At 58.1% G+C, this 27,470-nt stretch overlaps 1 protein-coding gene across 2 annotated transcripts; it reads right to left on the bottom strand.

The window, feature by feature from the left end:
* Positions 1 to 1,665: 1,665 nt before the first annotated feature.
* NAPA (NSF attachment protein alpha) lies at positions 1,666 to 23,324 on the bottom strand. Of its 2 annotated transcripts, XM_059381188.1 has the most exons (11): positions 23,082 to 23,323; positions 14,512 to 14,591; positions 11,983 to 12,099; positions 7,315 to 7,361; positions 6,512 to 6,589; positions 6,213 to 6,268; positions 6,042 to 6,126; positions 5,140 to 5,244; positions 3,933 to 4,001; positions 3,369 to 3,419; positions 1,666 to 2,444 (listed from the first exon to the last, which is right to left on the bottom strand). In XM_059381188.1, the coding sequence occupies exons 1-11, from the start codon at positions 23,177 to 23,179 to the stop codon at positions 2,343 to 2,345; spliced, it is 888 nt and encodes a 295-aa protein (XP_059237171.1). In that variant the 5' UTR covers positions 23,180 to 23,323; the 3' UTR covers positions 1,666 to 2,342. The 2 variants fall into 2 exon arrangements, with proteins under 2 accessions (XP_059237171.1, XP_059237172.1); XM_059381189.1 differs by lacking the exon at positions 3,933 to 4,001 and having other exon boundaries at positions 23,082 to 23,324.
* Between the last annotated feature and the right edge of the window lie 4,146 nt (positions 23,325 to 27,470).

Raw genomic sequence — 27,470 nt, 5'->3', positions numbered from 1 at the left:
CATGAAGGTATTGACTAGATGTCCCTTGGTCACAGTCAGATCCCCAGTCCTGGACCACAAGGCTGGACACAAAGTTAAGCATTCAGTATATAGGTGTTGGAAATCCAAAGACTCTGTGCCAGCCCCTTTGCCAAGCACCAGGGACGTTACGTAAGAGACACAAGGGGAAATTTCTCAAAGGCACATGGGATCTGGAGGGTGGTGAAGGGGAGTTTGTGTCCCTTCTCGACTTTGGGATTTGGTGACCAAATCTTGGAGGGCAGGGTCTGGCTGTGTGGTTTCATGCTGTATTCCCAGGGCGTAGCCCAGGCATGGCATACAGTAGGTGCTTAGTAGATACTCGCTGTGTCAGTTGAACGTGGGGTCTAATTCTGCTTCTCAAGAATGTTTTCTTCAGGATGCTTCTCCCTCACGTGGTAACCTCTGAACTATGTTCACTTAACATCTGTTAAGTGAATAAATAAAGTTGTATGTTGGGAAGGAAAGAAGTGTCCTGCTCAGTGATTTCCACCTCTTGTGGCACATGTGACTCAGCTGTGGAATTTACAGGAAAAAACCAAAACCCCCCAGAAGGGTGGGGAGCTTCACCCAAATCACAATTTATCACGCTGTGACCCAAGCTTGTGTACTTTAAATGATTTTAAGCACAGCCAGGGTCGAGACTCACTACTGAGGTCAGGGTGGCAGAAAAATTCTGACCTACATATCTTTAAACCTGTGCCAGTGGCAGACATTGGTAATCGATCTCAGGTCTCAGGAGTCTTAACTGAGCCCTAGGCAGCCATCATCAATCAATCCTTCTGAGCTGTGGGAGGAGCTGAAGGGGACAGGAGTAGGGCCTCCTACAGTAGTCTATAGAGAATGGACTTGACACTGAACCTGAACCTCTCTTGGGCTTCTTCAGGGTTCTGGCCTGGAGCACCTCTTTGAGGAGCCTGACCTGGTCTCCCAGGCAGCCCCTCCTCTGCATCTACCCCACTCCCACCCCCCAGTTCACTTCCTGACATCCCAACCCATAGCAACTGTGCCTTTTGGGCAGAGCTTCCTCCAGCTCAGTGACCCCACAGCCCAGGGCCAGGCACAGCCCATGTACATCAGACTGCTCACCTCCACACAGGCCTCCACTGTGGCGTGTGGTGGAGGCTGGTGGTTCTTGCCCACCTTCCCTGGGCAGAGGGCTCCTGCCATCTCCTCTTCCACTGCCATGCCCGCTTGGTCTTCATGCACTGCCCACCTAAGCTGTTTCCCCCCTTGTCCTGGGATGCCTGGAACAAATAGCAGTGGGGCTTTCAACCCTCCTTCCAGGCAGACTTGAGCACCAGGGGACTCTCTTTCAGCCTCCTTACCACCACTGTCCTTAACCTCCATTCTCCAGCCAGCTGAGGGCTGGGACTGCCACCCGCCATCCCAGCTGAGGAAACTCAGGCCCACAGAACTCAGAGGCCATAGGATTAAGCTGGGTACTCCTAGACTCCCAAGCCCACTCATCCCTAGGCCTCCCTGGGGACCTCTGACCCCAGCCCTGTCTCCTGGTCACACCTGCCCTCTTTCCCACCCAGTGTGTCCAGAGCCCAAGCCCGGGACCAGGAGGGGTAGGGAGACAGGACACCAGCCCTGAAGGGAGAAGGGGGCAGCAGAGGTGAGGAGGAGGAAGGGAGACTCATGCAAAGTATTCTTTTTTATTTTTTTTCTTAGGCCAGCTGCAGCTTCTGACCATAAAACCTCAAAGCACTAGGGAAGGAGCAGAAGAAGGGGTGAATGCAGGGATGACCCTGAGCTCCAGGGCCTGCGGTCTATCCTGAGAGGTCAGGGCTGCAGGAGGCTTAGTGGGGGGGGGGGGGGGGGTCCCGGGGCTGGGGGGGGGGGGGGGCCCCCCCCCCCCCTCCAAGGTGAGAGCAAATCTCAGCAGCTACATGTGCTCAGAGCTCGGCTGGAGGACAAGTGGGAACAGCAGAAACCAGCCTCACGCCTCAGCTGGTCAGGAGATGGGGGACCAGTCACTGACCCCCACCCCTGGCAGCACCCACAGCAAAAAGGTCTGTGTCAAAGAGTCTGTGTTTTGGGGCAGAGAAGGGGACCTTTGGGGGGCTTAAATAAATGGGCAGGAGGCAAGGGGTGCAGCGAGAACAGAGGGGGACTGTCCGGCCAGCAGGCCCCGCCTCAGGGGCTCCAAAGCAGGGCTGAACCCACACTATGGCTTGGGGAGACTCCTCTGCGGGAAGGGAGGGAAGGTCTCACAGCCAAGGTCTCGGCCCTGCCTTTCTCTCTGGGCTCACGCACTGGAGGGGCGCGGGGGAGAGAAGACGGGGCAGGAAGACAGTTGCCAGGGGGCTGGGTGGGGCTTAGCGCAGGTCCTCCTCATCCCCCTGGATCGTCTTCTTGATGCGGAGCAGCATGGTGGTGAGCCACTGGTCCAGTCGGGAGATGGCATCGTACTCCTTCACCTGGGACACACAGGGGGCGGGGGGGTGTCTGAGGGGCCGGTCCCATAGCTGGCCCTGGCCCTGATTCCCTCCTTGTCCCCAGTTCCAGAGTCTCTGGTCCCCAAATTCTCTATGTGTGTCCCAGCCTGCCTCCCAGAGAGGAGCAAAGGGAGGGGGTTCCCTCTAAGGCCGCCTTGGGAAGAGGAAAAGATGTCGCAGCATAAAAATGCTCCAGCTTCCTTGTTTTATGGGTGGGAAACAGGCCTGGAGGTGTGAAAGCCTGTTCACAGGGACGGAGGCCAGAGGGAGAACCAGTGCCCTGTTGCCTAGAGGCAGCCCTACTCCTCCCTTCTCCTCGCTGGAGCTTCCTGACGTCCAGCCCATCGTCCCAGACAGGAGGGAATGGAGGGACTTCAGTATCTGTCATCACTGATAGTGTAGGATTCCTGAGGAGCTCCCAGGAGACACCACTGGACAGACGCAGTCTACACAACTGCATTAGGACCGGAACTGGGCCCAACAGAGTCCCAGATTGTTCCAGAGAGTAAGAAAAGGGAGAAACACCTCTGTAGGGTGCTTCTACCAGGGAAGGTGGTTATGGAAGGGGAGGCCCTTTCATGACTTGTCTCCCTCTCTCCCTGTCCCCACTGCTCATGGGGGGCACTCATTGGTGCAAAGACCTTGGCTCAGGGAACAGAGAGACAGATGTGGGTCTGCCTCCCCACTCTGCCCCCAAGAGGCCGAGGATGAGTCTCCTCACCTCACCCCGGTGTCATCATCTCTGGTATGCCAGGAACACCTCCTGTACCTCTGGGGCTCCCCGTGAGAATTCTGGGGTGACTGGAGAAAGGAATTCACAGCCAGGGCTGGGCCCAGACCAAGGGTGGGATTCACAGGACAGCGTGTCTGAGAAGGACGCCCCCTGCCCCTGCCCCAGCCACTCACCGCCTCAGTGTAGCTGTCAATATTCTGCTCCTCATGGGCATCTAATAGTTTCTGTAAGAAGACAGCAGACAGGCAGGGGTCAGGGGCCAAGACTGGCCTGAGGCCTGACACCAGAGTCCTATCACTGAGGCCTGATAAGACACACACCTACTCCATCTGGGGGTTGTAGGTTGGGTGGGGGAGGGGAGGGTGGAGGAAGGAGCTAGTTCTACCTCTGCCTGGTGCGTGTGTGCACGTGCATGTGTACGTGTGCATGTGTGTACGTGTTCGTGCAAGAGATCACGCGGCCTCCTGGCTCTGCTCCCACCTCCACCATAACCTGAGCCTTACTTCTCGCATCTAGAAAATGGAGGCCCAGACAGGAGAAGAGGAAAAACAACAAACAAACGAAAGACCCTGAAGAACCGCCCGTACAAACTTTGGTGACGGTGACAGTGACGGTGATGGTGACAGTGCCAGTAATACCCAGAGTCCCAGCCTCTGGATCCCGTCCCCCAACAGGGTCCTGGCTGAGCTCTCCAGGCTCAGAGGCAGGGAGAGGGCGGCGGGGCGCCTGGCACTCACTTTCATCAGCGTGCACTCCCGGGAACCGGAGAAGGCGGGGAACAGCTCCTCGTACTTCTGGACAGCGAGCTGGACATCGCCAGGGTGGTAAGAAGGAAGGAAGGAAGGGGACAAGCTAATGAAGATGGGACATGGGAGCCACCGGCCTGGCAGCCAAGGGGATCTGAGCCACCTGGCCCCGAGTCAGCACTCTGTGCCCTTCCGCCAGCCTCCAGTATCACCTGGCTCTGTGCCCCACAGGCACCTCCATGGGACTGTGCCCGGCCAAGCCTGGCCGCAGAGACAGCTTGTGGGGAAGAAAGCTGAGGTGGGGGTAGAGGGGAGGGAGAAGGTCTTCCAGGCCGGCGTGCAGGGTAGGGGGCAAATGCCAGGCCGGTGCACAGGGTAGGGCGTAAATGACCGCTGCCTCATGTGAGTCCTTCCTACGTGCCAGGACTAGTGCTGGGTTCGTCTCACATTTAACCATCACGTGGACCCGGGGAGGGTTGAATGATAGTGACCCCCATTCTGAAAGTGGAAAACGCCCGATAACCTGCTCAGGGCACAGAGTTCATGGGGGCAGGGACGCGAGCCAGCCCGACACCAGAGCCTGGGCTCTTACCCCAGTGGGAGCAGAGAGCAGTGGTGCTCAGACACCCCATGTGGCAAAAGGCAGGGCGGAGGGCAGGGCGGCTGGAGGCCCCTCGAGACTCCAGCTCCCCCGCCCCTGCCGTTCCCTGCCCCCTCGCCCAGCACTGACCCCTCTATCGCCAAGAAGCCCTGCAGACGGATGACGAGGGCGCGCAAGCTGTGGTTCAGATCATGACACTGGGAGCCAGAAAGATCTGGACTCTGGCCATGAGGCCCTGAATAAGGGTCTCTGGTCTCAGCCTCAGCATCTTCATCGGTAGGACAGGGGACAGTGACGCTGACCTCAAAGGAGGCAGGAAGGACTCAAAATGTGCCCTCAGCTGAAACACCACCAGGCACTGCGTGAGCCAGGAGCTGGATAAACTCAAAAGCAGCAGAGACTGGGCGGGGGATGCCAGGGATGGCCACACAGCAGCGACAACACGCAGCTGACTGTTGGGGGGCCAGATGTGAGGGTGGGGCTCACCACCCACTAAGGGGTCAGGCAGCAACCTAGCTCAGTGACAGCCCTGATGCTCTGAGGTGGTCAAGGGGAGGCGGGGGAAGCCCTGGGCAGGCTGATGGGGCCCCTGCTCACCTTGGCATTGAGCATGTCGATGCAGAAGTGGCAGAGGGCTGCCTTGAAGAAGTAGTCCTTGGCGCTGTACTTGAGGAGGGGACTGTCCATGGCGTTGGTTCCCACCTGTGGGCATGTGGAGGCAGTGCCATGGGCTTGCAGCAGGCAGCCAGAGGGTCAGAGTCATGGCCAGGCACACGGGCCAGCGGGGAGCAGCACCTGTATCCTAGGTGAGGCCCTTCTAACCTGGGACCCCAAGGGCAGGGAGGCCAAGGACCAGCCCCAGGGAAGTCAGCCAGTGGTGCACAAGCAGCCAAGGCCCAGGGTTTGACAGGGGGTGGGTGTTGCCACAGGGCTGAAGCCAGGTGTCCGTGGGCCCCCCGAGGTGCCCAAGACGCTGGGAGGAGGCGGCTCTGCTGTCAGGCCCCACGGGAGGCTGGCTCTCGGTGGGCAGAGGGGTGGCAGGCTGAGGGAACATGAGAGGTGGTGCCCACCCCCCTTCTCCTCCGAGGCCAGCTGCCTGCCATTCTCTTGGCCAAACTGAACCCACCAGGACAGCCTGGCCTGCCCAGCCCTCCCCACACACCCCAGGGAGCCTGCGCACCCAAAGGACACTCCCTCCCCATCCCTCCCCCCTGGCCCCCCTCCCGGAGGCCCCCTGGCCCCCCCCGGCCCCCCCCCCCCCCCCCCGCCCAAGCCTCAGTGATTCTGCCCACTCCCTCTGGGACCCTAGGCCTCCCAGAAAGCTCCCTGTGAGAAGCGTACAGGGAGAGAACGGTGACACCATGTGGGTTGTGTGTGGAGAAAGGTTTAGCCAGTGAGGCCAGGACAGAGCGCCAGGGAGGTGATGCAGGGAGTGGAGAGGAAGGCACGGGTGCAGGGCCCTCCCAGAGAGCAGGGCTCAGAGCCCCACCAGCCCCCACCTGCTCGTAGATGTCAATGGCCTTCTGATACTGCTCTAGCTGTGCCGCGTAACCAGCCACCTTCAGCAGACACTTGTTGGCTGAGCTGTGTGGGGTGGGCAGGGAAGACAGAGGTCAGTAGTGGCCTAGGGGCTTACTAAGGGCTGGGGAGGGGAGCCCGCTGCCCCATACCTGTTGGATTCCTCCCCTTTGTAGTAGTCTGCAGACTGCTCATAGTGGGCGATGGCCTGGGGAGACATGAGGCAGGCGCAGAGGGAAAAAGGGGGTAGCAGTGCAGCCCTTGCCCATCACAGGCCGGGCCCTGGGCCCATTACACAAGCTCGGCCCAAGCCCCACGCCCTCTTCCAGTACTCAGACATCAGGGGACTCCCCAAGTGCACACAGCAGTGAGACGAGCCCCAGTCCAAGGGGACTAGCTGCCGCGGTCCTCCCCCACCACTGGCCAGGCATGGCAGCTGACCACCCCTCACCTTCTCGATGTCCACCAGCTCTGTCTCGTAGATCTCGGCAATGGAAATGTGGTGCTTGGCCGCGATCGTGAATCTGCCCTGGGCGGGACACGGGAAGGAGCTCTCTGTGATGAGTGTTGGCCCCAGTGCCTCACCTCAGCCCCTCCTCACCCTTCCAGGTCACTAAAGCTGGTGGGTCCCTGCCCCTCAGCCACACCACTGAGCCAGAAGGGCACAAGCCTTCAAGAGGAGGCTTTGCTGAGGCATGGGTCTGGGTGCTGCCCTGACGGGGGAGCCCTGTGCATGTCCCTCCACATTTAGCCTCCGTGTCCATCCTGTCCACAGGGACACGGGCAGACAAGGCAACGCCAGAGGTAATGGTGGCATGGGTACCCGGTAGAGGGCCTGGCCCGGGGAAGCATTTGACAGCCCACAGAGGTGGAAGGACCAGCTTAGAACTGCCTGGTGAGAGCTCTGGAGAAACCAGGCTGATGGTCTGACCATTCCCAGTAGTCTGCAGACTACTCATAGAACAGCCCCTCTTGGCCTCCTTGGGCCCCCAGTGCGGCCACGGAGGCCAGTGCCCATCTTCCCCCAAAGACACACATAGCATGTCTAGGTCCTGGGTTCTGGGTCCCTGGCGGAGCCGCCTCTGGGCCTCACCTACCGTGGGGGTGGCTCCCTGGGGCAGGGGCTGGCCCAGAGGACCACACTCCCCTCACTCCCACTGCCCCTCGCACATGCTCTTGGTGCTGCGGTTGGGGACAGCAGGCTGGAGCAATAGGGCAGGACAGGAAGGGGACAGGATGGGCAGCGACCCTTACCATGTCTGTGTAGATCTCGATGGCTCTCATCAAACAGTTAATGGCCTCTGGGGAGAGAAGAAGGTAAGTGAGGAGCAAAAATGAGAAAAAGAAGTCATCTAGGCAGAAGGCTGGAGAGGAGCGGGTGGCCGGGCGGGTGCTCAGGGGCCTGTGGAGAACATCGGGCTCATGCAGCTGCCAGGGCTGCGTTCCTGTGGCTGGGCCGGGGGTCTGAAGGGATCCCTGAGCCTCAGGGAATGTGCTCAGAACCATGAACGGTGCAGACCGTGACTTGCTGAGGGCTGTCATCTCGGCAACGCCAGGCAAGGAACACAGGCCGACAGCCAGCCTCCTACAGGGTTTTGGAGCCAGGCCAGCGAGGGCCCCACCTGCCAAGACAAGAGGGGCTGGCAAGGGGGACAAGAGGCAGCCAGGCCTGACATGTGAGGGACCCCTAGGTTCCACCAGGGCCCTGGAACCTTGACACTGCCCCACATCCCTTGCACTTGACCAGCCTCTGTCAACAACATGAGGGGAGCCGGACGTTAGGACACCCAGGCCCCTGGGGCTGTGACCTCCGTCACCATCTCATGCACACATGTCGGCATTCAGCAGAGCCCTCCGCTCTCGTCCCTCCCCCTGCCATCCGCCCACTCCTGAAACCACGCAGCAAACACCAGGAAGGCTCACGAGGAGAGAAATTCGGCTACCTTTGTGGTACTACCTCTTCTAAGACCTGAAATTCGGGTATGGTTTTTTGTTTTTTTTTTTTTGACACGTTATTTGGAGGAGAGCGAGCAGCATGAGTGGGAGGCATTTTCTAGCAGACAGAGATGAGCTCTCAGGGTGGCTTTTTTTTAAAACACATCTCCAAGGAAAAGGTGTTGGGGGAGGTGCGGGGGGAAGGACAGAGAGCCTGGACAGACCGAGGACACAGGCTCGAAGCTGGGCTAGGGCTAGCGTCCTGACGTCACAGGCACCCTGCAGGCTCCTGGTCTGCCTCCAGGGCTACTCTACCCCCCACCCCAAGTCAGCCAGGTCCGCTGGGTGGAGAGGCCATTGAGAAGGGCCGAAGCTCGTGCTGTTCTCACAAGGCCCAAGGTCTCACTACCTGGGCGGGGTGGGGGGTATGTGAAGAGAGGCTCTTTGCCTCAGACCTGTGGCTGGGCCTTCAGGGAGTCCACAGGCGCCCCTAAATTTACATGCAAAAGGTGGGTGTCTGTGAGCACTGCTCTGGGGAAGGGAGGGCCTGTAGGTTTGGTCCAATTCTGAAACTGGATGCCAGAGATCTCCTGAGATGCCAGAAACATTCAGAGAACGAACAGCATTCGGTTGGGGTTCTGAGGCTGACCGCTGGAAGCCTGGGGCACCAGAGAAAATAAAATGAGATAAAGAGAAGGCAGAGAGAGAGAACACAGGGCCCAAGTTACAGCCAGAAACGGTCTTGCTTGAACACGCATACACGTTTTGCAACAGCATTTCTGAGCCGGGTGACCGGCAAGGGGCTGCTTGCAACCCTGTGCTGAGGCTGGGGAGGAGCTGGCTGGTTGGGCTACAGGGGAGCGCCTCTCACCGGCTCCCCCTTCTGGAACAGTGTGGTGGGGGGGAGGCCCACCCCACACCTGTGCCTGCTCCCGCCACAAGGAGCATGGGGACAGGGAGACAGGGAGAGGCTGCAAGTTCCTCCGGAGGACAGGCTCTCTCAGTGGCTGTTCTGGTGCTACAGGGCTGTCAGCAAGGCACGGCCCCTGGAGCAGCAGCAGGGGGCAGAAGATCAACCCCCCCACCCCCAGCAGCAACATGGATTCATGGGGTTAAGGCCCCCTCACTCCTGCTCCTGGCTCGGGGACAAGCGGCAAGCTGCCAGTGAACACCCCGGGGAGCACTGGCTCCCGGGACATAACCGGCTTATCTCCAGGTACCAGGTCCCTGAGGAGTAGCTACAGCACCCCTGGATGAGATCCAGCCCAGGGCGGGGGGTGCTGTAGTCCAGAGCAGGGAAGGTGCTCGCTTAGGCTCACTGGGAGTCATGCAACCCAGGGCCTTCGCCCTACCTGCTGGGCTCCAGCAGCCTCTGGGTCTGGCTGCTGGTTCCCACATCAAGCCTGGGACTCAGCCCTCCTGGGTATAATGGGGGCAGATGGCAAAGGCCCCCAGGGAAGTGGCCTGGGTTAAAGCAAGCTCTGGCCATGTCTGGTTCGCAGGAGATACCCAGTAGCGTGTGCACGCAGCCCCGGGCCTGGCTCTTGGGTGGCTGGGGTTAGAGACCTCCCAGGCTGAGTCCCTCCACCATAGCAGGCAGAGGCTGGGACCCCCGGGAAGCACCCACAGCCAGGGGCATCGTGGCCCCACCCCTGGCCACCCAGGGGGCAGCAGGCAGCCCCGGTCCACCATTCCAGGCAGACTGGCAGACACAGGGCATGCTGACAGCCGCCAAGTCCGCTCCTCCATCCTGGCCAGCTCTGGCCGGCCTTCTGTGTGGGCTGGGTGCCAGCGGCCTCTCGCGGGGGCGGCGGGAGTGGGCCTCCAGGACTCCTGGAGGTGCTGACACAGGATAGAAGCCTTCAGGGAGGAAGGCCCCAGGGAGCTGGCTACCTGCTTGGGGCAGTCCAGTGGGGATCTGAGCGGGCCCTCTGGCTCTGTTTTATAAGCCACGAAGCCACGGGGAGGAGGCCGGGGGAGGCTGGGCCTCTGATGGGAGCCAAGGGCCACCCCACACCAGACATCTGCTACACACCAGGTGCTGGGCTGGCTGAGCCTGTGCTTCTCACATGTGGCCTCTGCCTTGCCAGACAAGGAAACGGAGGCCCAAAAGATGAGGTGACTGCCAGCCTGAGGTCACAGGGAAAGGGGCTGGGTCCAGACTTGGGAGCACGCCGAGCCCCACGTCGCATGAGCCATTACTCAGGTGGGGAGTCAGCGAGGCTACGGTGCAGGGTCACTACTCTGGGGCCCCTCCCTGCTCAGCACCAAGAACCCGGCGCTCTGGCCAAGGCACCCATTCCAGGCCATGCCCAGATGAGGCTCCCCTCCTCGTCACTGCTCCTCTTGCTGCCTGAAAGGTCCTTCCCACCCCAAACCCACCTCTGCCCCACCACCACACTCAGCATCCAGGCAGCAAACTGCACTTGCTGATCCCTGGAGAAACCAAGTTGGCCTCTGGGCCTCACGATGGCCACGTTAGCATACCCAACGACTGCTGCCTTCCCACTCTTGTGGCACAGCTCCTGAGGCGGGGCGCCAACCCTGGCCTGAGCCCCAGCACCCAGCCCACCCCTTGCAGAGCCCTGCCTCTGGCTGGAGAAGCTCAGATCAAAAGCCACCTGAGGCCCAAGGACGCAACATCACAGACGCAACATCGCGGAGCCGGGTGGGGGCCCGTCCAAGGGAAGCGCTGGCCTTTGTTTGCACTTGACTCCTGCCCCCAGAGACCTGTCCTTCCGGTCACTCTGGAGCAGCAGCTGACCATCACACAGGCCTAGGGTGACAGCTCTAGGAAGACCAGTTCCTCAGGGAGCAGAGGGAAGGCTGACGGTGATGGCGAGGGGTGGGGCAGGGAATGGGACAGACGTCCCTGGGTGATTCAAGGCTGCCCTAGGTCCTCCTCACATCACCCACACGGCCAGCCGTGGCTCAACCCCACCACAAGGCCTTCCCTCCAGTCCCTGCTGAGCCTGGGCCCACCATGTGACCCCTCACGCCAACCTCTGGGAGACCCCCAGGTACACAGCAGAGACTGGTCAAGTCTGGGGACACAGAGACACTACTTGGTCTATCGAGACACCCGATCCCCGCCTAGAAACGACAGGTTCCTGGTGGCCGTAGTGGATCGGCCAGCAAGTCCCCCACACGGGGGTAGGAACCAGCGCTCACTGAGCCTCGCAGGCACCTCGAAGCCCAGCTGCAAACTGTTCTCTCCTGGGAAGGGCTGGTCTTTGTTCCAAGATGAGGCATCTTTTTTTTTTTTCTTTCCCTTAAAACATTCACGTATTCCCTATTCTCTTCTGAGAGAACAGTAGCAATAGATGGTCACCCAAAAAAAGCATCTTGGCTCGCTTAAATTAAAAAGTTAGCAACCTGTGTCTGGCACTGAGATGAAAAACAGAAATTAAAATTCCAGCTTCCCGAGACCCAAAATTCTGGTCCCCACTGGGCTGTGCTCCTGTGTCGGGACGAACCCAGTGGGACAAGTGGTTTTCTTGCCGTGAGTCAGTCCCAAAGCGGGCTTCTCTCCCCAGCACGCCCTTGTTTTAAGTAACTTGTTCTCTGGCAACTCCCATCTTGGGCTCTGCTCTGATTTCCCCCCCAGGGGGTAGGGAAGCCAGGTTAGGATAATTTCCGCTCCTTTTTCGGCAGCAACTCCTACCTGGCTGGTCTCAGAACCCCCTCCCACCCCCCTTCTGCATGTTAATTCTGACACCAGAACAGATTTTCCTCTCTCCTTGGCATGCGGTGGGTCTGCGGTGTAACTCCCACTCCCAAATGCTCCAGGCTCCAGGAGGGAAGCATCAGCTGCGCGCACAAAGCAGCATGGGGAGGCGGAGGCTTGGAGCGGGATGCAAATGCCAGCCGGAAGGGAGCCAATCATGAAGTTCAAGCGCAAGTATCTCCCTGCCGGCCCTGGGCCGGACACCTGAGGACTTCTTGGGAGAGGGCTTCGCCGGGCCCCAGGGACCCGCAGAGGCTCACCTTGGGGGTCGGCCTTCTTGAATGCGTTGCCGGCATCCACGAAGCAGGTGGCCGCGTCGTGTTTGCTCTGGAGCTGCAGGTGCAGCTGGGCTGCCTGGCAGAAAGCATTTCCGGCAGCTGGAACAGGAGAGAGCGTGCGCAGCCTGAGTGGGGCTCTGCCCGTCAGAAGCCGCCCTGACGATGCCCCCCACAACCCTGTCCCCCTGGGAGGAGGGGGGCTCCAGATTGGCCCTGGGGGAGTGGAGGTGAAGGCCTTGACCTCAGGCTTCCTGACCCTAGACAGGGCTGAGGCTCCTGAAGGCCTTGACGTGGACAAGGAGGGAGGAGGAAGCGGCCCCCTGGGGGTGGCCCCTGAGCCCTGTGTATATATAGAGAGAGCCAGGTGGGGGCCCGCTATGATCCCACAGCCTGAATCCCAGCCTCTGGCAGTATTTCCAGGGCCACCTGGTTCTAAAGATCTGAGGAGAAGGCCAATGGGGCTGAGAGCTACGCAGGAAACAAAAACTATCCCCAGCTGACCCCAGCAGTGGCCCCGGGGGACAGCGGGAAATCAGGTGCAGGGGACAAGTGCTCCCGGGGCAGGGGCGGTGCAGACACCACCGGAGGCCCAGTCTGTCTTGTCCCTGGCTGCATGTGGTCTTCCTGCGCTGCTCCCAAGCCACTGCAGTCACCTGTGACTCCTAAGCTGCCTGGCAGTTTGCTGGAAACAATGGCATCGCTTCTCCTATGGGGCTGGAGAGCAGGGGTGGGGGGTGGGAGTGTCCTGACTGGAAGCTCCAATGCCCACTACTGTCTTCCTCTGGCCACATCGGAATCATAGACTTCCAAGCAGGAAGGGGACAGGAGGGCCTGACCCATCCTGGGACATCGGAGCAGCAAGAAAGACAAATGCAGCCCAGTTCCCATCATGTAGGATATATTATCTTTAAAGGCTCAAACGTGAGTGCAAAATTTCCAGAAAAGCAGTATCATAGGGAGAAAAATGAAACAGAGCCCAGGATTTTTTTGACTAGTTAGGGGTGGGGAGGAAGCAACACGTTTTAGGGGCAAAGCGACACCTATGCGATCGAGAAGTAAATATTCCTTCTCCGATGGCACCTCGTTAGCTTGGGAGCAGAAACTATATAGGGCGTGTGGCTCTGTGCACAATATATCTGGTGAAAGCTCAGGAAAAACCCTTCTAGTTTCCAGGAAACCAAAGGTGTGCTCAGGAAATGAGGCAACTCCGTCTCACCCCAGGCCTCCACACCTCTGCCTCCAGGGTCCCATGCCAGGCTGTGTCTCCTTCTGGTCAGAAAGTTCCTCCCAGGGTCCCAAACCTGTCTTTGCCCAATTTCCTGGATTCAGTCTTACTGGGGCTGGAGGCCACATCCCGGAACTGGCCCGATGAGCTCCACGCCACGCCAGATTCTCCAAGCTCTCCTCCAGGCCCTCAGGCGGCTCCTGGCCACCTCTTCTGGTCTCTCCCACCTCTAGGAGCCCCTGCCTGCCTGCCTGCCCACCCCACCTCGGCTCCGCGGAACCCGCCAAGAGCCAGCCCTGCCGGAGCCGGACCACAGCCCCACAGCCAAGTCAGAGGAGTCGTAACTCTGGGCTCGTTCCGCCTGCCAACACAGGTCGTGAGCATCCCCGGAGGTGTGGGAGCTGGGACACCCTCCCCCCAAGGATGGAGGCCCTTGCAGCAGTGTGCGACACTGTCACAGTGTGTCCTCCCCCAGTCGGAGCGAGAGCACACGGGAGGCTATGCCGGGCACCTTGTGGCCGCTCCGGAAGTTTGCTAGTCTGCGGACCAGAATCCTGTGAGCACTTCAGCTTCCACCCCAAGGCGGGGTGGGGGCAGTGCTCACAGCTGCAACAGATGGTGCCTGGGGTCACACGGCCGGCTCCAGCTGTGCCACAAACCTCAGTCCCTCCCGCTGCGGAGGTCCTGAAGCTGCAAAGAGGCCGGCCGAGCACCGCACTCCAGAATCAGAGCTCTGCCTTCTGAATTCTGGCTCTCAGTCCCTCACTAGGGGCACCACCTGAGGCCTCGGGGCTGAGTCAAGCCTCGGTTTCCCACCACGGGGAAGTTAGAGGCAGCGCCCCTCACAGAGCTGCCCTGCCAGTTCCATTCAACACGCATGCTCGGCACCTAGGGGTGCCCTCAATAAATGGCCGATGGTTAAGGTGACTAATGGACCGCTGGAACGTTTCCTCAGGCCTAGAACTCAGACCTGATGAAAGCACTAGGGAGGAGGTTCTGGGGCAAACTGGACATTCTGGGTTTAAGGAGAAAGCCCTCCAAGAGCTACCCGGATTCAATAATGTATTATCCCTATAGTCCTCTTGCCAAGGCCCCGTGGCCCAAGTAAAAGAACCCGGGGGCTCAAAGTGACCCGAAGGTAGGCCAATGGGTTTCCGGTGCCACAGATGGCAGAGAGAGATGGGGAGGGGGTGGTGAGGGTTGAGCCCCGGAGCCAGGCCCTCAGGACTGGAAGCTGAGGGAAAGGAGAAGAAAGGAGCATGAAGGGTTCTGCAGAGATCACATACCACTCCAGTTTTTGGCCATTTTGAACATGTTCGCTGCTCTGGTGTAGATCTCGCATGCTTCCTCTATTTTGGATGAGCCTCTGGGGAAAGAAGGAAAAGGAGATGAGACGCACGAGTCAGGCAGTGAGCAGCAGCCCGCATTCTGTCCTGGGGACGGTGGGTACCTGCACTCCCTACCCCCATAAGGCCCCTGTGAAGCCCTCTGCAGCCCAGGCCTCTGCTGATGGCTTAGGGGAGACCGAGCCCATGGTCCCCGCTCCCCCTGCACAAAGGCACACTCACTGCAGGTGCCTGGGCAGCCAGGGGAGCCGAGGTTGTCATTACACGGCAGGGGTAGGCTGGGGAGGGGGAAGACTTCCCAGCCTTCCTGTAAGGCCAGCCTCTGATGGCCTCTTCCACTTCTGTTCATTGAACGCTGGTTCCCAGGCTCTACGCAAACTACCCCCCCACCCCACCCCACCAACACATCGCAAAGCATTCTCGGGGAGGAGCCCACTCTGGACACCTTGTCTATCCCCCAATGCCTCAAGCCCATGCCTTACTCGCTGCAGGTGTTCTGGGAAGACCTCCCAACCCTACGTGTGTGCCATTACTATTTCAGGTAGGAGCAGATAATACACAGAAAACCAGTCACTGCCTTTCCTCTCTTAAGGTGGGGTCTACAGGACTGGGGGGGCCAGGTGTGAGAGACAAGATTTCACACGCTCCTCCTTTGTACTGCTTGAATTTTCTTATCTTCTGCCCATTTTATCTGCTAAAACGTATTTATATAGAACACAGAAAAGATATATATAAATCGTTTTAAATATCAGGATTTACATTTGGTTCTGTGGTCCAGCAATGAGTTACATTTCTAGCACTCTACCCCAAAAAAACTAATCAGAGAAGGTGCAAGGATGTTCAGTGCAGAATTAATTAAAATGACAAAACCACCTTCGAAGACCTTCTTGTGCCAGAGCAGGGGTCTGAGAGATATACAGAGGTACATCTGAAAAAAAAAAATCAAATAAAGAGCACTCCGCTGGGGCAGCTTTATTCCGCCCTCCTGATCTCCAAGCTGTGCACCGGAAGTCTGTCCGGAATTGGGGGCGCCCTTCATGTGTACCCTGTGAGTCCCCACCATATTTCTGTCCACCTCCAAGAATGCAACGCCGCCTTGGCTCATGAGGTCTGTGGTCTCTGCAACTGTCCAAATTCCCATGCCCACATCCACCAGTAGAAAACACCCCACACACCGAGTTCCACCAAATGGATTTCAGATTCTCTCTTCGCTGACATCAATGTTTTGTGTTAAATGAAGAAAAAAGAGAGGTATTTTCTAACAGAAAGCCACACAAATCAGCCTTCCTGTCCTCCCCCCAACACCTGTGTTCACTGGCCCTGGAAACCAGCCAGCCCCCCGCTATGGTTATGGAGGGCCTCCGGGGTAATTCTGGAAGCTGTGTTCATAGGGCTCCTTCCTTCGGTCCCTTCCTTTGCATCACAGGAGCGGATGGTTACCATGATCACAACAGACCCCCCCTAGCCACCTTCTGGGAAGATTTCACTCAGTGGGTCTGGGTGAGGCCTGGAGTCAGGCTTTTTTACACAGTGGGCCGAGGGGATTTGGAGAGCTCAAGTGAGTTCGGGAGGAAAAAGCTGATCTATACCCATGGCTCACTCTTCTCTCTGGGAGTCAGGCTGTTTCCGTTGGTAATATGCCCCCGCTCCAGGGCAGGCTAGCTGGCTGGCGAGGACTGGAATCCCGGCCTCCAGGATCTACATCCCAGAAGGTAAAGTTCTTCTTTGGATGAAAAGTCTCTACCTTCCAGAGTTATGCTGATGCCGTCTTCCCTAGCCTCTGCTGTTCCATAGGAAGCGGCCCCGCGGAGTAATACATGCCTGTGCTCACTCTGCTGGGTCTCACGGTCTTCCCAGGCCAGCTTCACCCCAGCAGGGCCGACACACCTTGGGCTCGGGGCTCCTGCTTGGAGTGACTTCTGTAGAACCCACTACTGGCCTGGGAGAAAAGAGGAACTTTCACCGGCAGTACGGGACCTTTGGGGCCTGGCTACAAAATCCTCTGGGGGACCTTCTCTAGAACGATCTCTGACTTAAAGTAGATGGATGCGCTCACAGACCAAAATCGGGTCTCCCCGTGCCGAGCTCCTCCTTCCCTTCTTTGTGAGAACAATGAAGCCCTATCCAGATTCAGCCAGTCTCTGAAAAAAACTCAGGCTCCACGAGCAGAAACAGCTCGACCCACTGAGGGGCCCAAAGAGGGGTGACCAACAATGGACAGGGTCAGCCCCAGCTGGTGTGTTTCAGCTCAGTGGGACAGAGAGAACACAGCACACAAAGGCCGGCAGCTGCCAGGCTGAAATTTCTGTGATCACAGGCCAGCCCTGCACCAGGTCAATGATTCTAACTGCAGAGTAGGAAAACCAGAGGGATTAATGTCTGCTCAGGCCTGCCTCCTCCCTCCTCTCAGGACCTGGGTCCTGGCCATTTCCATGCCAGACGATGACAGGGGAATCTCTGGGATTCCATCATCTTCTTTAAGAGATGGAAGTGGAATTCCCAGAGGGGACAAATGACTTGCCTTGGGTCACTGGCAGATCCTGAAACAGAAGCCCTTCCCATAGCCACTGACTCACCTGGGGAACAAATCTGAGCATTCTCTATGTGCCAGACACTCGCAGGTATTAACAGTAAACCAAGGAGAAGGACCTGGCCCTCGGTAAACAGGAAATCAGCAAGACGATTTCAGACTGAGTAAGCCCTGGAGGGACTGGGGGAGGAGGGGGCCTCTATGCACGGGCAGATCATGGCCACTGCTGTGAGGACGGGAAGTTCAAGCTCAGTCCCCAAAGATGACTAAGGAGCTACCAACAGAAAGAGGGAAGACCATTCGAGAGAGCGGTCACAGCATGTGCAAAGCCCCTAGGACAGAAACAGGCACAGCCAGTTCCAGGAACAGCAGCGGGCCAGGCTGGCCACGGTGCAGGGAGGGCGGAGAGGCAGGTGGGGAACCCCCATACAGGAGGCCGGGGGAAGGGGTGAGGCCCTATTTATATAACATGACAGGGAGGTTTCTGGCAGGGAGAGTGACCAGAAGGAAGAAGTCTGCGCAAGCACTCTACCAAGGGGCCGCCCTGCAGGATGAGGCTATAGCTGACTACAGGACTTCTCCCCCAGGTCAGGGTAGCTCTTGGAGCACCCATGAAGCGCGGTGAACTCCCTTCTGGGAAGAAACCAGCCCTCCTCCAGTGCCTCCTGCAGGAGATCCAGAAAAGCTAGTTGGGCCTGCCCCTCCTGAAGAGCCCAGTGGCCGCACCAGTGACAGCTGACAGTCCCTCCCCCACAGACCTCCCCCGAGCTGCCTCTGCTTGGCTCTCCCTATCCCGCAGCTCAGGCTCCGAGTCACGCCGGGAATAGAGGGAACTGGTTTGGGCTGGCCTGCTGCAGGGCTGTCTATAATTACCCACTCAGCTCTGCTTTCTGCCCCCTCCCCGGGTGGAGGAAGCAGCCTCAGGGCTCCCAGGCACAGCCACCAACCTCCGGCGACTGCCATATGGAGAGGCGCGTGCGGTGCCAGCGATGCACAGACGGTCCAGTGGGCCCCAGGCCTGGTGGAGGGGGGTCTGCAGGGCAGAGCCGCAGCCTCCCTCGCTCCTTCCTCCACCCCCTGGGCACTTCCTGGCTCCCAGAAACATGCCACCCGGCCCACCGGCACTCTCCCAAGGGCTGCAAAGGGCAGGCCGGATGGAGTAACTCCCACTGCAGGTCCTCGGGCAGCCCTGGGCCTCCTGTGTGTCCAGAGGGCCACAGCCACCGCCCCTCGGTCCTGTCCTTGTCCTCAATTGGCTCTGCTTCTCCAGGCAGTGTCCTGGATGGGCAAGAAGGGACCCCAGGGCCCATCCCACCCTTACTGTGTTCACGGTTTATACACCCCTATCACGTGACTAGAACTGCTTGCTAGGAGTGCCGAGTTCCTGACAGCGAAGCCCTGGCTGTCACCTCTGCTCCACCAAGGAGGAAGCTGGGTCTTGGAAGAGTTGGGGGGCCAGCTCATGCTCACACTGCCAGAAAGTGGCAAGGCCCAGAACTAGGACCCAGGCCTGGAGATCAAGTCCTGCCTTGCTTCTCACTCAGTGATCTGGAGGCTTCCTTCCCCACGTCCAAGGGTCTTCTGGAAAATGAGAAGGGGACCATGGTCCCCACCTGCTCCAGAGTAAACAGCCAACACTGGGCCAATCTCCCTCACCCGACAGGCAGACGCTGCTCTCTGCTGGAGCCACACAGAGCTGCCTCTAGGCAAGGGAGAGAGGCAGTAACCAGGCCCTCCACAGGGGCCCCCATCAGGGCTGCAAGTGGAAGGAACAGCAGAGAACACGAAGGACCACCTGGCACAGCGAGTGGGCAGCCACCAGCCCTGTTCCTCTGCTGACAACACTGAGCTGTCAGAGCACCACGGAATCCCTGGCCATCCCCCCCCCCCCCCCCTTGTTGGGGCAAAGCCCTCCCCCGCCCCAGCCCCCCCCCCCTACTGGGCTCGGCAGTGGCCCCCCCCCCTCCCCCCGCCTACCCCATGGGTATGAGCTCCTGCGGGGCAGGGCCTGGGCCCCCAGAGTGCACACACAGGTCCCAGCAACAATGAAAGGATAAAGTTACATGCTAATTGCTGCACTCCGCAACCACCTCAGGTTGCTCTTGTGACATGTCTGTAATGGGCAACAAGCAGAAACAGAATGGACTTGGGGGCCAAGGGACCTGGGCTGAGCCCAGTTTCAGGCACTGTGATAGCGGCGTGACCTTGGGTTAGCAACAGCGGAGCCTCAGTTGCTTTATCTGTAGAACAGAGGCAAGGAACCCAATCTGAGAAGCGGCCCTGTGGGGATCAGAGAGAACAGAAGCGCCCAGCCTGGCACAAAGGGCAGAGCTAGGGCAGGTGCTCAAACGGCTGCTATTCTGTGAAGGAGGAGAAAAGTGCTCTGAGGGCTGCCAGCCACCTGGCAAGGGGAATTCTAGAGTCACGAGGGGGTGGTAGAAAAAATCGGGGACTGCAGCAAGGCCTGGACTCAAACACAGAACCTTCTGTGACCCTGGTGGGGGGGTGGGGGTGGGAGACACTGTACCTGACGGGGCCACTGGAGGCTCTTGCAATCTCGCGGGCAGTACCTGGGAGAGTGCCCGCCACATGGCAGGTGCTCAGCCTGGCTCTTATTGGCACTGGCAGAGAGAGCACGTTCTAGAAATGTTTACCTATTTCCAATCTCAGTGTGAGCTTAACCTCCTCTGCCCCCCAGGTTGGCAAAGGGCACCCACTCTGATTTCCACAGAGCCCCGAGGCCTCCAACGTCCCCACCCCTCCTTCCTACATCCTGCTGACCAAGCTTATTTCTGGGCCACCGCCTTCCTGACCATAAGCTCGGTGGCAGGGGTCAAGCCTGTGCACAGTGGGATGGGTACTCCTCTAGCTCTGCTATGGATGCATCTGCACCCCGACAAGATGACTTCACCGTAGCCCAGGAACTGAACGTATTTCCTTGCCTTAACAGACGTTTCCGAAAGACCTTGGCCTCTCTGCTGTCCCATCCCAAACAGGAGCACTGAAGTTCTGTATAGCCAGGTGGCAAGGTCCCCTCCGTCTTGACAGGCAGAACCCTGGGACCACCGCAAAATGACAGCCGGGGTACCCCAGACCCTGCATCCCTTAGGGAAGGACTCCACTCTGAGACTGGACGAGGGACCCCCAAGTTTTCGGCCGTGGAGCCCAGCAGCTGGCAGGGAGCTCTGTCACCGCAGTGCCTGCTGGACACAGGCAGGCCGGGCCGTGGGCAGGCTCTACAGGCAGAAAGGCTGTCCAAGGCATGGCCAGAAGCTGAGGTTCCTACACCGGGCTGGGCTAAGGGCCCACCCACCTGACCTGGGCACCCACTCTTCCTCTACACAAACCAGCCTCCAGGGCTCCTGGGGAGTGCTGGTGCCTATAGGCAGTTTAAACAGGAACTGATTGGTCCACAGTCTGTCTTCAGGAACCTGCTCTTGGTCTGCGCAACCTGCTACCATTCCGATTTCCCTGGCGCCTCCTGCCCAACTTGCAGTAACAGTATTAATAACAGCGAGTACTTAAACATTCACCAGGGCCAGGCGCTGTGTGCTCACCACAGAGCATGTTCCCAGTTACTGTTTAGGACCATCCCGTGAAGTAGGTATTACTATGATTTTCCATTCACAGACAGAGAAACTTCCTATCAACACTGGTATCCTAGTGGAAAAGAAGTTTTTGTCTTGGATTTCAGTTGGTGGGAGCAGGGGGACGAGGGTGGAGTTGTCAGGGATGAGGACAAGCCCCAGGGAACACAACCACCATTTAGAGCTTGCACCATTCCCGAGGGGGCACAGTGGTGAAGTTTCTGGACCCATCTGAAGCCCTGGGACGGGAAGGAGGAGAAAGCGTGCTTCCCCTCCCCTTTCCGGTGGTTTCACTGTGCTTTACTCAGGAACTCTCCATCTTTTTGCTTCCAGAGAGCCGCCTGGGTTGCCCCCTCCTCATTCCCCACAGCTCCCTGTCCCAGGTGCACCTCAGGTGCCCGTGCTCTGGCTGGGGGCCTGAAGGAGGAGGGAGCCAGAGGGAAGGGACACAAGGAGCTCCGATCTGCTAACTGGATCTGCTAACTGGCTGATACCGCCTCCCTCCTCTCTCGTGGGCTGCTGGTGCCCCAAAGCCCTCTAGTGTCCAGGAGCCCAGGAACAGGGAAGAACACAGAAGGCCTTGACATCCAAGGATATGGGGCTGGCCCTGAATCCCGGTTGGGCGCTATCCCACTTGGCACTCTGATGTGACCAGAGGACTCTCAGTCTGGAATGGTACCGCTGAGGTTTCTGAAAGAGGAGGGAAAAGCACGAGGGACGAGCCGAGCCCCAGAATGCCTCCCGTGGTCCCCGAAGCCACAAGAAAAGGCAGCTGTGAAATGCTGAACACACAAAATCCCAGCTCCAGAGGGGAGGAGGTGCCAAGAGTGGCTGCTGGCCGAGAGGAGTGTCTGGGCTGACCTGTCGCTCTCAGACAGGCTCTGGTCAGTCCCTCTGCTCTCTACTCCCGCCTTGCCCACTCCCCTCTCAGCACCATCTCAACCGCTTTTGGAGCTGGAAGGGACTGGGAGGAATACACCGGCTCTCTCGAACGTTTGGAGAAAACTGCCATGGGAGGCAGGGAAGGAGGGAGAGTTACAGGGGTGAGAGCCCCCTCAGACACTGGAAAGTCTGTCAACATCCTCCCTAAGCGTAGGGTCCAGAAATGGGCACAACCCTCGGGGAGAAATGCGTGTGGCAATAAGATAGCTCTGGGATCAGACAGGCCCAGGTCTCCCACTTACTGAGGTCCAAGGCAAGTAAATCTGTCCATCTCCACAGGGATGTTGTGAGGATGCAACACAAGGACACAGGTGAAGTGCCTGACCCAGTCTGACTCAGAATCATAGAACTTAATAAATCTAATCCAGTATTATGACCGTCACGGCCTTTGCTCTCCCCCACACCAGCTGCTGCAGTCCTTTCTAAAAGGCCAATGAGAGCCCTCCCAGAGTGGCCCTGTTCTGGACTGAATGGGTCGCCTCAAGACTCATGTGTCAAGAACCCAACCTCCAAAATGATGGTATTAGGAGATGGGCGCCCTTGGGAAGTGATTAGGTCATGAGGCAAAGCCCTCCTGACTGGGACGAACACCTTTATGGGAGACTCCAGGATGCTAGCTCATCCCTTCCGTCACCCCTTCCACAATGAGAGAGCGCAGTGACAAGTTCCCTGTCCGGGCTCTCATCAGACATGAAATCTGCCAGCACCCAGATCCTGGACTTCCGGCCTCCAGACTGTCAGAAATAAATTTCTGTCAGAGATAAATTACCCCTTCTAGGGTACTTTGTCATAGAGGCCCAGACAGAGTAAGACGACCCCCATTAAAATCCTCAATGTTCTCCAGCACCTCGAGTCCACGCCTTTTCTCCAGTTCAGGCAGCTTTCTCTCAGGCGCCTCAACACACCTCAGACTTGGGCTCATCGCTCCCAGGATCACCGTAGCCCTAACCCCCCTGACCCCCATCATCCAGAGTTCACTGAAACCCACTGCGATGCGCCTTGGGAAGGTCAATCCGCCGGCCAGGTGTCAGTCCCGGCGCCCCCCGCCCCCGTGCCCATCAGGCAGCCTTCAGACAGGTTCTCCTAGAACTCCAAAAGACTCCTTGACCTGTCTGCTCTCCCAGGCCGGTCCCCTTGAGGGCCTCAGACCGTGTTGGCTCCGCGCAGGTTCTCCTCCAGCCCCTTGGCCCATCTTCAGCCCAGACGGTGTGGCCTCGGTTTGGGTGCCCTCAGCCCGGGGCCCTCCCAACACCGCAGACTGTCTCTCCTCCAACCGTGTTATCACTGCCGGGGTCAGCTGTCCTTAGCCTGTGTCGCCTCTGTTACTACCTCCTCCCGGAATGCCCTCCGTTCTCTAGGCTCGAGCCGTGCGACTCTAGCCGCCGCTTCAGGCCCTGACTCCTTCGTCCTCTCAGTGCAGGTCCCAGCCGACCCCTCCGCGCGGTTCTCACCCAAAGAGGCCCGAGAAGAAGGACTGCGAGTTCTTCACTTTGCGCTCCGCCTCAGCCAGCAGCGCCATCGCCTCCGCTTCTTTCCCGGAGTTGTCCATGACGGCCCCAAAGGTACTCAGCAAACGGCCCGACCCGGGCCCACGGGGGACTCAGCCGAGGCCCCGCCGCGGTAGACAGGTCGGGGAAGCTTAGACCGCTGCGTTGACGTCGCACCGGTGCGCGCCGCCCGCAGCTCGACACCATGTGACGTGCGCCGGCCAACCAGCGGACCGCTAAGGAGGGGCGAGCCCCACCGGCCACACCCCCGCCAGCAGCCGCACACCTCCCCGTGACTCAAGGCCGCCAATGAGCGACGCGATAATTCAACGCTTGCGCGTACTTCCGCGTAAGACTCTCCACTCTTCCTGGTGCGCTCCACGAAATCCCACGTGACTCGTCTAAGCCAGTCGTATTCCCCACCGTCCAAGACCCTGTCCGAGGTGCTTTTTTCTAGCTCCTGCTTCACCAATCACCAGCATTCTCCGGGTCGGTCCGTCCCTCCTCGCGGAACTTGAGCCCCCGTCAGCTGACCACTGACCCTCACGTGACAGCTCCCGGCCCTGGCCGGAAGATACGCCCCGCCTTCCTCCGGTTTTGACTGGTGTCCAGCGCGCTGCTCAGTCCCCGCCTTCGCCCCTTTTCTCGCGGGGCTCTACACTAGGAGAGGCGTCGGCGGTCAGGAAAGCGCTCTGCCTTTTCTTGCGCCCTCTGCTGACGGATACTGGAACTGTTTTGGGAAGGCCAGTAAAGTAACCAGACGGGGAAACAAAACAGCGAGGGCTCCCTGCATTCATTTAAAAAAAAAAAAAAAAAAAAAGGGCTGGAGAGAGCGTGTCAAAAATTCAGACACTCAGAGACTAGATCTTTAATACCATTCCCCAATAAAAGGAACCAGGACTCCTTGATAAGTGGCTGCTTTGAGTCTTGGGCAGGAAATTACACAGGATGAGCCTGGAGCATCTTGTAGTGCCAAAAAGGAAGTGTCTGTGTGAGAGAGACACACACACAAGTGGTAGGATATGTCAGAGACACAGGAGCCAACTGGAAGAGCTCCCAATGGCCAAAGCTGGAAGAATTTCAGCAACACATTAAACTAGTCCGGGATTGTCGTCCACTGTATAAAACGTCCCTGAGCCCACGCGGTATAAATGAACGAACGAACGAATAGACGGGGAGAATCGACAAACATTTTATGCAGAAGAGCTCTGCCTAGTTCGTGTGGACTCCTCCCTCCAGAACGTGGAGCTTGGCCCCTCACTCCTGCTTGTGGAGGTCCAGAGTGTGGTATGGGACGGGGATGGCAGGACTGTTTCCAGCGCAGAAACCCGAGAAACCCGGTCAGCCAGGTGGCTGGGGTTACCATCGATGGTGGTGAATCACACTGATAGAATGTGCTCTCAATACTGTGACATGAGTGGCACATCACTTCGGTGAAGGATGGCTCCTGACACGACCCTCTCCCCATCGAATCACAAACATCAGACAAACCCCAGCTGAGGCACATTCTTTGAAACACTTCACCAGGATGTCTCAACACTGACAAATTATTTAAAAATAAGGAAAGTCAGAGATACTGTCATCGATAAGGGGAGTCTATGGAGACGTGTCCACTGTATGTAATCTGGTGTCCTAGGTGGGAACCTGAAACCAAAGATGTTGGGTAAAGACTAAGGAAATGTGAATAAAGTATGGGCTTTAGTTATTAATAACATGTCAGTGTTGGTTCGGTAATTGTAACTGACTGGGTGGCTCAGTCAGTTAAGTGTCTGACTCTTGGTTTCAGCTCAGGTCATGATCTCAGGGTTCTGTGATCCAGCCCCAGTTGGGCTCTGCACTCAGCAAGGAGTCTTCATGAAGAGTTCTCTCCCTCTCCCTCTGCCCCTCCCCCTGCTTAAGTTCACTCTGTCTCACATAAATAAATCTTTTAAAAAATAATGGGGGGGGCACCTGGGGGACTCAGTCGTTAGGCATCTGCCTTCGGCTCAGGTCACGATCCCTGCGTCCTGGGATCGAACCCCATATTGGGCTCCCTGCTGGGTGGGGAGCCTGCTTTTCCCTCTCCAGCTCCCCTGTGCTTGTATTTCCTCTCTCGCTCTTTCTGTCATAAATAAATTAAAAAAAAATAGGGGGACATGGGTGTGAGGTATAAGAGAATTCTTGGTACCATTTTCACAATCTTTCTGAAGAATCTAAAAATGATTCTACTATGAAATCTTCTTTAAAAAAGATTCAAGTTCCAGAGCCCTACCCCCTATCCAGAGCAATTCCAATTGTGAAAGTCGGTGGCAGGATTCAGGAATACGAATTTTCTTACAGGGCTCCCAGATGACTCAGACAACGCTGTTATTTGGGGGGGGTGAGGGTGGGGTTTAGCTGAGGGGGAGTAGTTCACAAGAAACCTTGGCTCTGACATTCAGAGACTCTCTTGGAACACCTTCTTGCGGTGGCTGCTGTATTCTGACCACAGATCAGGCGGGGGTGGTGGTGGTGGGGGGGTCTGGATTGCCACAGGCATTTTTGGTTCCTTGTCGGTCTGAGCGGGGCTATTATAAAAGCTCCAGTTTGTTTAACACTGTTAATTTCAGGGCGATTTGTTATGCAGCACCAGAGAACTAACAGACCATCACCCACCCGTTAGGTCAGGGTCTTTCATTTCCAGCAGCTGAGCTTGTCCTCCTGGGCAGGATGTAAACAGTGAGAGCAGGAGGGCGCTTTTAACAGCTGCTGCCCAGTTCCTGTGGTGCACCCTGCAGAAAGCGTTTACCTCTTCTCATTGAACCAGGACGTGGGGGCAGGTACTTTCCATCCCATTGTACAGACTGAGAACACGGAGGCTAAAACAGGGTAAGTGACTTGTCCAAGGTCACAAAGAAAGACAAGTCAGGCTGTAAATTCTGGCGCCAAGGAATTCCGGCGCCTGAGCCCTGTCCCTTAACCACAAGGGTCCTCAGTGCTTTAAACTCAACTTGCTCCTCTGCTCCCACTCCAGTCCTGGCTTTAAGATTGATTTAGCCACACTGTGGCCCCTTGGGATGGCTCCTGATACCGCCCTCTGCCCGCATCCCCCTAACCCCATCCCTCAGTCCCTCTGAATGCAGCACCCGCTCTGCTCTGACACAATCGCACCTCGAGGCAATCAGTCCTCTGAGGAATCCCTGCTCTTCCCTGTCTGACTTACTGACATCCACTCAGGCGCCAAACCCCAGAGCTGCCACGTCAGCCCTGACCTCTCCCTTACCACCTCTCCCTGGGAGGGGACCCGCCAGCAAGGTGGAGTCTTCCCCCAAGATGCTTCCCTACTCCCCAAATTTCTGTCTCTCTTCAGCCCAGGCCACTGTCGCACCTTCTCACCACCGTGTCTACTGTCTATGCTTGCCCTCTTGCCTCCTACAAGCTCCACAAAGCAGCTGGGGGACCTTAGACCATCCTCCACTCGCCCCTGTGCCAGGGCGCTCAGCTGTGCTACAGCCTGGAACCCAGACCATGGCCCCAGCAGCCTCCTCGGTGTGGCCTTCCCTGGCTGGCCACCGTCTGCCACTTCCCAGACACGGCCTAGGACTTGGCCCCCCCCACTTTATTTTCTTCATGTCACCCTATGGTAGACACACTGTCTCCCTGCCCAGTAGCCCTCTCTGTGTCCCCTTCTTTTTCTGGCAAACCAAATTCCAATTTTGACCTGGTGGTAACAAACTTGAGGGATAACACTGGGTTCCACCGGTTCCTGGAGACACAGCTGGAGTGTCCGGGAAAACCGTGGCTGTCTTCCTTCCAGCTGTCAGGGATCCGTGGATAAAGGGCAGGGGCTACAGTTAGCCAGCAGGACAAAAGAGGCATCCTGCCGGGGGCTGCTACCAGCTCTCCTGGCTCTTCCGAAGGGACAGGAGGAAGGGACGGAGAGGGCCATGTTCTTTTACCCCGCAGCCTCCAGAGGTCTGGGTGTTAGAGTAGAAAGAGGTGATTGCTGTGGCAGGCCCCCTGTGGGTGCTCCTGACCTCACAGCTGAGCCCCAGGGGGGCCACCACCCATCCCTGCACCAGAGCCTGCGTGTCCCTCCACATCCCATATCCCCTTTCCATTCCTTTATCACCGCGACTCTCCCACTCTGATGAAGGAAGAAGCTCTGCAAGGAGAGGGGCTCTGTTTCTCCTGCGTCCCTGTAGCCCCACTGCACAGATTGGGCTCCCTGGGGCTTACACTCTACGGTGGGCACTTGCTAAATTCTGGCTGAGCGCATGGGGCCCCTGGCTTCTCTCCTTCGGGATCGGGGTTCCCCTGACTCATCTCCGTGGCTCCAGCGAGTAGCAGGGGCTCAAACGCCTTTGTCGGATCAACAGGCCAGGGAAGCCAGGA

This window comes from Mustela nigripes, chromosome 17 (assembly GCF_022355385.1).
Source record: "Mustela nigripes isolate SB6536 chromosome 17, MUSNIG.SB6536, whole genome shotgun sequence".
Classification (NCBI taxonomy): Eukaryota; Metazoa; Chordata; class Mammalia; order Carnivora; family Mustelidae; genus Mustela; species Mustela nigripes.
Note: the sequence above shows the minus strand (reverse complement) of the source record. Positions and strands in the feature narration are given on the sequence as shown.